A 9364-nucleotide genomic window follows, 5' to 3' on the forward strand; every position below is an offset into this window, starting at 1 on the left:
ACCCCCAAATTCCTGTCCAAGCCTTTTATACTTCACCAAACCTTACTTTCAGAAATATCCCCACCCTGTGATGGATCGGCTTAACAATTAAGGCAGAGGAACTTTTAAAGCTGTGGACTTGGAGACTCCGTATTGGAGAGGAACTTGGAGATTTCTGGGTCTATCATACCCTCACCTCTACCTTACTTGTGCTTATAGTAAACCAGGGCATTGACTCTCTAGCTGGGCCCAGTTCCACTATCTGACCCAAAGTCCGCCTCCTGGAATTTCCGCTCAAGCTTTGCCTTCTGGAGAAGCCTTCCTCCTGCTTTCTCCGAAACCCTTTGCCTATCTGAAGACAGCTGCTGTGCCCAAGCCCCAGCTCCTCTCTCTGTCTTCTTATGTGATGCAGCTGAGATAAAGTTCTGAACAAGTCATTTGCTTTGGGGTAGGCAAACGTTATTCTGCATCTCCACAGAAGGCAGAGCAAGAGAAAAATCAACCGACATTTCACCTGGAAGGTTAAGAAAAAATTTGCTGACTGTGGATCACAAGTCAGAATTAGAGAGTTTTAAAGACTGTCCAATAACAACAAAATTATGCATTAGGCATCACCTGCCAAAAATACTTGAGTTATCATATCAATGGTGTGGATGAGAAAAGATGGTCTCAATGGGCTTAAGGACTCTTGAAGTTAATTTATGGTTCTAAGTAGAAACCCAAAAATCATATTGGTATTTTTAAAATTGTAATTATAGTTTAAAAAATAGCAAAATTGCACAAAATACATGACAATTGTGCCAAGTCGAGACCCAGCTCTCTACCATGATTTCCTCAACTAACAAAAAACGAGACAAACCTCTCACCTAAACCAATATTGCAAAGACTTTTTCATGGCTAAATGAACACATACGTTTTGAGTAAAGTGAGATTTTTAAGAATAGTCATTCTATAGCTAAAATACAAACTCTGGTTTGTGCTGACATTTCTAAGTTTCAAATCACAGAGTGTTATCCTAGAAGAAAACTGAGGAATCCAGTAGCCCAACCCACTCATTTGGCAGATGAGAAAACTGATTCCTAGAAATTGTCCAACAAGTTATTTGTTTATCACATAACTGCTGCTAAAACCCAGGCTGCTTGGTTTCTAGGCATGTGTTTTTCATGCTACATTTAAAAAACAGATTAATAAGGTTGTTAGTATTAGGTAGAGCTATTAAAGACCAGTAACCATGAGACCTTCTTTAAGCTCATGGAGTCAGCTGTCTATTGTATCATTGAATATTAGCCAGTTCCTTTCCAAATGTTTTCATTGTTTTGCCTTGGGTAATGACAACATAATCTGCACATTTTAGATGCCAAATAAGAAAAAGTAATCCTGTTCCTATTCTTTGTTGTTTCTGTCATTATTGAGATGAAGACCACAAATGTCATCAAGATCTTTGAGATCTGCAAATAAAAGCAGTAAAGTTTTCTGAAATCAGTCTTTCCCGTGATCTTGAAATAAAAGTATAAACCCTTATGGTTTTCTTATGGCGGTTGTCATATTTTTAATAACACTGAAACAAATTTCCTTTTTTATTTCCTTAGATCCATATCAGATCCTGGGCCCGACCAGCAGTCGCCTAGCCAACCCTGGTGAGTTTACCTTGGCCTGCAAGCCTTTTTTTTGGCCAGAATGTTTCGTAGCTTTGTGAAGTCACAGAGAATTCTGTCCAGACACCTGAGTGGGGAGTAACATGCACCTCTTTCCTTGAAATGTTCAGTGTCTGTTTCTGGAGCATGTGAACAAGAGGTCAGGGCTTGTTATGAGGTGTCAAGGTTCATCAGCTGAGGATGCTTCTGGGAATAAACACTTTAGCACTGCATATGTGCACTTAGGTGTAGATAAGTAATGAGCGGCACAGGTAGGCATTTTAACTGGAGAAAATGGGCAAGAAAGAAAAAGAAGACAACTCCACTCAGCTCTCCGTTGTCTCCCGCATGCAAGGCACAAATAAGTAAATATTCCAAAGTGCTTTATTTGTGATTCTAGAAAGTGTTGCTGAGTTATCTGGCCTTATAAAAGAGATGTGTCCTGGAAAAGTTGCAGATATAGTCAATTTGACCTTGTATTTTAAAGATTTAGTATCAAAAATAACTCTCAAGAGGATCCTTCTAAACCAAGCCCATCGAGATTGGGAGCTAGCAGGCTCTTGCAGTAGTGTGGTCCACTCACCTTCCCATCCCAGGGACTCTCGCTACCCATTCCTTCATGCCTGGGCATTCCTGCCAGAGGACAAAGAAGCCACCCAGCATATTCTGGGTATTTTTCTCTCTGCACAAGTTCTCTGTAGAACTTAGAGCTGCAAGCCAAGCTGTAGGACCTGCCAGGGGCCAAAAGCTAAAGCTCGTGAGGCAGCTTCTCCCAATGACTCCCACAGTCATGCCTTGCCCCTGACTCTTTACTGCTGACAGGGAATTCCCTGGGAGACCTGACCACTAATTAGAGATCAGACAGTGGTTCAGGCCTTTCTAGATGAAGAGGTTCAAAAGTCTTACCAAAGGGGTTGAGGGAGGATGTCACTGGCCTAAGATCACACAGCTAGTTCTGGGCAGAGTTTGCACCTCACTTCCCACATTCCATTTACCAGGCCTTGGGGCAAAGCATCTTAGGATCTAACCTCGCTTATTATACCCAAGGCAAGCAGAAAGGCAAATCAACAGTGAGAAGAAGGGCTTGTCAGGTCGATCCCGATGTCAAAGGAAACAAAAGGTTTCTTTAAAAGGATGAGAAGCTCCCTGCATTTAGGGAACTGGGTTCTGCCTTCTCTGGACTGAGGTGTTCTGTTCTCTCCCGTTTGCCTCACGGCCTGCAGGAAGTGGGCAGATCCAGCTGTGGCAATTCCTCCTGGAGCTGCTCTCCGACAGTGCCAACGCCAGCTGTATCACCTGGGAGGGTACCAACGGGGAGTTCAAAATGACGGACCCCGATGAGGTGGCCAGGCGCTGGGGCGAGCGGAAAAGCAAGCCCAACATGAATTACGACAAGCTGAGCCGGGCCCTCCGATATTACTATGATAAAAACATTATGACCAAAGTGCACGGCAAAAGATATGCCTACAAATTTGACTTCCATGGCATTGCCCAGGCTCTGCAGCCACATCCAACCGAGTCGTCCATGTACAAGTACCCTTCTGACATCTCCTACATGCCTTCCTACCATGCCCACCAGCAGAAGGTGAACTTTGTCCCTCCCCATCCATCCTCCATGCCTGTCACTTCCTCCAACTTCTTTGGAGCCGCATCACAATACTGGACCTCCCCCACGGGGGGAATCTACCCCAACCCCAATGTCCCCCGCCATCCTAACACCCATGTGCCTTCACACTTAGGCAGCTACTACTAGAAGCTTACTCATCGGTGGCCTTCTAGCTGAAGCCCATCCTGCACACTTACTGGATGCTTTGGACTCTACAGGACATATGTGGCCTTGAAGAGAAGACAAAACTGGATGTTCTTTCTTGTTGGATAGAACCTTTGTATTTGTTCCTTAAAAACATTTTTTTTAATGTTGGTAACTTTTGCTTCCTCTACCTGAACAAAGAGATGGATAATTCCATGGGCCAGTATGCCAGTTTGAATTCTCAGTCTCCTAGCATCTTGTGAGTTGCATATTAAAATTACTGGAATGGCTATGTCATGGTTCTGAGAAAGAAGCTGTACATTTTCTTTATGTTTTTATGACCAAAGCAGTTTCTTATCAATACACGGGTCTCATTAGGGGTTCAGTACGACACAGAATCATGGACTTAACCAGTCATGTTCTGGTTTGAGATTTAGTGAAAATAGAGGTGGGAAGCTTATAATCTAATTTTAGGAGGACCGAATTCAGTGGATGGCACTGGAACATTGATTGTAAGGCCAGTGAAGTTTTCACCCAACTGGAATTTGATGGAAAGAAGGTGTGTGTGTTTAAGACGTCAAGGGCATTGCAGAATCCCCCTCAGTGGACAGTATGCACTCAACTGACCACTCTCTCTAGAAATAGTCAAGATACGAACTAAGAAATTTTAATGCAAATACATACATTCCTGAAAGATGGGGAATTAAATAACTATTTTTTTTAAATGATGACAGTGGGTCCCAGAACTTGGAAAAGTTGTAGGGATTTCTAAACTCAAACAGATTCGCAAGCGCTGTGCGCTTGTCAGACCATCCGACCAGGGTCAACCAATCAGAAGGCAACTTACTGTATAAATTATGCAGAGTTATTTTCCTATATCTCACAGTATTAAAAATAAATAATTAAAAATTAAGAATAAATAAACGAGTTGACCTCGGTCACAAAAGCAGTTTTACTATCGAATCAGTCGCTGTTATTTTTTTTAAATGTAATTTGTACATCTTTTATCAATCTGTACATTTGGGCTGTTTGTACGTTTTTATAGCTGGTTTTTAAAAAGCATAATATGACTATTGCTGAAAAGGAAACAGGGCTGTTTAAGTCACTGACTTACGAGAAAGCAAAGCACTGGTACAGTTATTTAACAGGCATACACAAGCAAGGAAAGATAATCCATTTAGATCTTTAATGCTTTGGAAATGTGTGTAACAGTACTGCAATAATCACAGCTCTGGGAAAAACAACAAAACTTTCCCTTGTGCAGAGGAGGGATTTTCCTGCTCTATATATGCAACATATTTTTAGACATTAAAATATATATAATTTTGCAGGTAATTGTTGACTTTTTAAACTATATGAAGTGTTAAGCTGACAACTGTCAATGAAGACCATGTTGTAAAATAATTTGACTAAATAAATGGTTCCTTCTCTCAGCGCTGAGGACAGTTTTCTTATTTACCGCCCCCGTGAGGTCAAAGGGTTTTTTTCTGGGGAACTTTCCTATTTACTTCCTGCACTATCAAGAATTTTTCAAATGTACATAGTGCAGTGCAGCAGAAGGTATAAAATCAATGTGGTTTTTCATTGTTGTTGATGATGTTTGTAGTATTTTTTCTTGTGTGTTATTTAAATCTTCCTCTAGCCTAAAAGGGTTTTATAAAATGGCAGCCAAGGCCATGGATAACCTGTATGTAAGGAACAGAGCAAAGCGAGCTGGTCTATCCAGACTTGTCTGTGAGATTTAACTCTGCAGCCTCCCCGGGGCACTTCAGACCCAGGTGGCCACCTTCTGCTACTCCCGCAGAGAATGAGTGCCCTGCTTCCCTCAGGTCTCAGACCAGGATTTTATGGCTCATGCAGATTTTTAAGGTCATTTTTCTTCCCAAGGAAGAAACTTGCCTCCAGTCGCTTCACTGTTAGGTAGCTTGTTTTCATTTTCTCTATTTTACAATGAAAAGAGCGAGACCTGGGAAGTCCTTGATTTGCAAGGAATTCAACTCATAGTATTGGTAATCCTAGAACCTTCTTTGGGTAACACTGAGTACCTTCAAGACAACGTGTCTACCTAAATGAAATGGGATGTGTTTCAGAACAATGGTCTCCAATTTTTTTTTTTAATCTTGCACCCTGCCATTTAAAAAGTTGTGTAAAGCACATATTCTCAACATATGCACATTGATTTATAAATCATATATACAAACTGTTACATTATTCTTCATATTAGAAAACAAATACAAAATAGAACATATTAAATGGTGTTATAAAAATAAATTGAAACTAAAATTCTACTGTTTTCTTCCTATTTTCTCTATACTGAATATCCTCTGCTGTTAACTCTCAAAACAAAGAAGTTAGTCGTTAGTGAAAAAAGTGTGTGTGCATGTACTGGGTTTCTAGTGACTTCTAAGAAAGGAGAAAATTAAAACTTGGTATTAGTGGCCCCAGCATAGAAGGAGGAATGATGAAGGCCAGGTATGTTTAAGAACCATCTAGCTGAATTCTTTTGCAGATCTCCATCTCAGCCACGCAATTTTCCCATCAGTTTTGAAATCTGCAAAGTATTCATTAGGGAAAATGGAGGCATATATTTCTGAGTGCTGTAAGAAGATGCTCAGCCCATTAGTTCATCCTTTTAAAGGTTTTCTTTATGTGTCCTACTCAAACACTGGCTCAGGCTCATCTACTCTACAGAGTCATAGAGCTTTAGCCAAATCTCGCCCCCTGAATATGTTCCACAGTGATTTGTCCTACGGCTCAGAAGCTGGCCCACTCGTTGACAGGACTGAAGCACCATTTTCTCCTCATAAGCATTTGTACAGAGGGAGGACTGGCATTTAGTCTCCTGCAATGCCCAGATTGAACGTTTGCTAGCTGGCTCCAGGGCATGCAGCTGACTAGTCACAGAGGACAAACAGAATCTTTGCCCTCCTGGCTGCTAGTCCAGTCTTTTCCCTACTGGATCATTCTGTGCCTGTGCCATGAGGTTTCTGCCATCTAACAAACAGTGCCAGCCAAGCAAAGCGGGCATGCAGGCTTGCAAGCTGTTCTCATGGAAGCTATTCCTCCCCACAGTTTGGGACACTGGCCAACAGTCCTTTAGCGGGAGGTCGTCTTAGTCCATTTTGTCTGCTATAACAAACTACCATAGACTGGGTGGCTCATAAAAATAGAACCTTATTTCTCACAGTTCTGGAGGCTGCGAAGTCCAAGATGAAGTTACCAGCAGATTCAGTGTCTGGTGAGGGCCCTTGCCTTGGTTTATAGAGGAAACCTTCTCACTGTGTGCTGACATGGTGGAAGGGGCAAGGGAGTGCTCTGGGGTCTCTTTCATAAGGGAATTAATCCCACTCTTAAGGGCTCCACCACCATGCCCTCATCACCTCCAAATACCTTCACATTGGGGATTAGGTTTCAGCATATTAATTTGGGAGAAGGGACAGACACAGTCAGTCTATAGCAGAGGTCATCTTTTTTCAGTGTCAAAAAATGTTGTTGAGTCCCACACAAAGAAAGTTCTATTTATTTTATTTTATTTTATTTTATTTTATTTTATTTTATTTGTGGAGATAGGGTCTCTCTATGTTGCCCAGGCAGGTCTCAAACTCCTGGCTTCAAGCAATCCTTCCACCTCAACCTCCCAAAGTGTTGGGGTTACTGGCGTGAGCCACCACGCTGGGCCTATTTTCAGTATCTGTTATTTTAAAACATTTTTAATAGTCAACAGCCACTAGAAAATGTAATAACACTTAAAAAGATTGTTATTTTACTTAACCAATAATATCTGCATGCAAGTGAGTGATGAACATACACAATGGGAAGTGGATTAAGAGGTTCTCAGATAAGGTTTGCTAGTTTAGACCAAATGAGATCAGGAGGTTCTACAACACAAGGGAGGAAAGGAGCCTCTGTCCACCCCAAGCCACGGCACTGCCAACCCAAGGCAATGCTTAGTGGAGAAGTAAAAAACAGAACAAAATGCAGTACTTTCTGTGAGAGGTGGTTTCTGTGGACTTGGTTTCTTACCGTATTTCCTCCAATATCTGTTAATTAACAAGCATCACGTAAACCTGTTGCCTTACAAACTCTTGAAAAGGTGTCCTTTTGGGGAATGTGCTTGGGGAAAGCAACCCTTAAGCATGGCTCTCTGCTGCCCAGCCCTGCTCCCTCGCTCAGAAATTCCTCCACCATCAACAGTACCGCTGGGCTTGTGTCCAGAAGGCCCTCAGGAGGTCGAGGTAAGAGGATGCTTTGTATCAATGGGGACAGGGATGGGAGAGGTAATAAGAACCGGGATGGGGGCCAGGGGACTGGCTGGGTTCTGGTGAGCATACAGAAGCTTTGCTCTTATCCGCGAAGGAATGCAGGTTTTGCAGAAAGCGCATTGGGCATTTCATCGCATAGAAAGCTACTGAAACTGACACTACATGCCTTCAGCTAGGGAGTCCGGCTAAGGGATTATGAAAGGCCAGCTGATTCCAAAACTACAAATCCCAGGCTCCCTCGGGGGATGGACACTTGTGAGAGGAAGTGGGTTAGCCAGTCAAACCTTAGGGTTTCAGCCAGTTGAGAAAGGATAGGGAGGGAAGCTTTAAAAGGAATGTGGGCCCACAAGCCTGGGGTCTGTCTCTCTCTCTCAGTCTGATGTGGCCTCCTGTCTAATTGTTTCAGTCTGTCCGAGCTGGTAAATCCCTAAGCACATAGTCAATTTACACTCAGCTTAAAAGCTCTAGAGGGAGACAGGAAAAATTTCCAGTGAGACCACTCACTCACCTACAACTGCTAGATTAACCTTCTGCATTTTAGCTGAGTTAACTCATGTGTTTTCTTTAGTGGGAGGAAAGAGGCAATTTGAGTAGACAAATGAAAATGAATATAATGCCAGAAACTCTGGGTTAAATGCTGGCCCTTCCACCTCCTGGGTAACTTGTCTTCATCGATTAAGTAGGACCTGAGTTATATCTCCTGCATGAGTTTCTATGAGACATTGGACGACAGTGTGGAAGACCCATTGCAGACTGCTGTACAGGAGGTTTATGGATAATCATCATTATCTGCTAGTATTGGCTAGTATTTTTCAAGAACATTCATTAAGTTCTGCGTAACTGATGGGCACCCTGTTTGGGGAGTTCAGTGCAGTGTCATTTTTGTTTTGTGGTCAGAAAGACATTTTCCAAATGGGTGCAAAGTAGGAATAAGTTAGGTTTTCCAGAGAACCTTTGCGTTTTCCCCATCCACAGCCCTCCCAGTGCCCCACTTGGGATTTTGCCCTTCCTTGGCTCTATGTGTGCACCTAAAGCCAGCGGAGCATGTGGCCAAGCTGCAGGATGTTGCAAATAAATTGAGATTGTTATAAAGGAATGCTAAAAATGTGCTTTGACAGAAATGTTGGATGGGATTTTTCAATCGGCTAAGAAATAAAGGTTGGGAGCTGGGATTTTATTCCTTGCAAGCTTGGATTCAGACTCTTCGCAGACCTAAAGCCACCTGTTAGCTCCATGAGAAAAGGCACTGTCTGTCCTATTTGCCGCAGTGACAGCAGTACACCGTAAATGGTCAGTAAATATATGATAAGTGAGTACACGAAGAACAGGCCCAGAGTCCAGAAAACCTGGTTATGAAGCCCAGCATGTCCACTGCCTATATTATAATTTACTGTTTTGGAGCTTGGTTTTTCCCATCTATAAAATGAGGATGATTATAATAACTATACAACAGTATCACCGGAGTTAAGTAAGATAATGTACATAAAAATGCTCTGTATGTTGAAAAGAACTAGAAAACTGCAAGATTTCCTAGGTATTATTGTCAAGGTCTTACTGTCTTCATTGAGGGGCAACTCCTCTTTAAATTCAAAATTCTGTACAGGTCTCTGTTCCTCTCTGATCGAAGATAGAGTGAAACCTCACTATTCTATTCTGTATTGTGAATATACAGAATAGAATTGTGATTTTTTATAACTGTAAAATCTTGAAACAGTCACGAACTTCCAGAAAAGTTAGAA

General features: G+C 42.1%; 1 protein-coding gene across 8 annotated transcripts in view; it reads left to right on the forward strand.

The window, feature by feature from the left end:
- Positions 1 to 4796, forward strand: part of FLI1 (Fli-1 proto-oncogene, ETS transcription factor) — a 127246-nt gene extending 122450 nt beyond the window's left edge. For all 8 annotated transcript variants that reach the window (XM_045370768.2, XM_045370769.2, XM_015435941.3 and 5 more), the window contains 2 exons: positions 1569 to 1616; positions 2837 to 4796. In XM_045370768.2, the coding sequence (XP_045226703.2) occupies positions 1569 to 1616; positions 2837 to 3366 (578 nt within the window). In that variant the 3' untranslated portion in view covers positions 3367 to 4796. The remainder of the gene's footprint in view (positions 1 to 1568; positions 1617 to 2836) is intronic.
- Positions 4797 to 9364: the final 4568 nt, after the last annotated feature.

Source organism: Macaca fascicularis, chromosome 14 (genome assembly GCF_037993035.2).
Source record: "Macaca fascicularis isolate 582-1 chromosome 14, T2T-MFA8v1.1".
Lineage (NCBI taxonomy): Eukaryota > Metazoa > Chordata > Mammalia > Primates > Cercopithecidae > Macaca > Macaca fascicularis.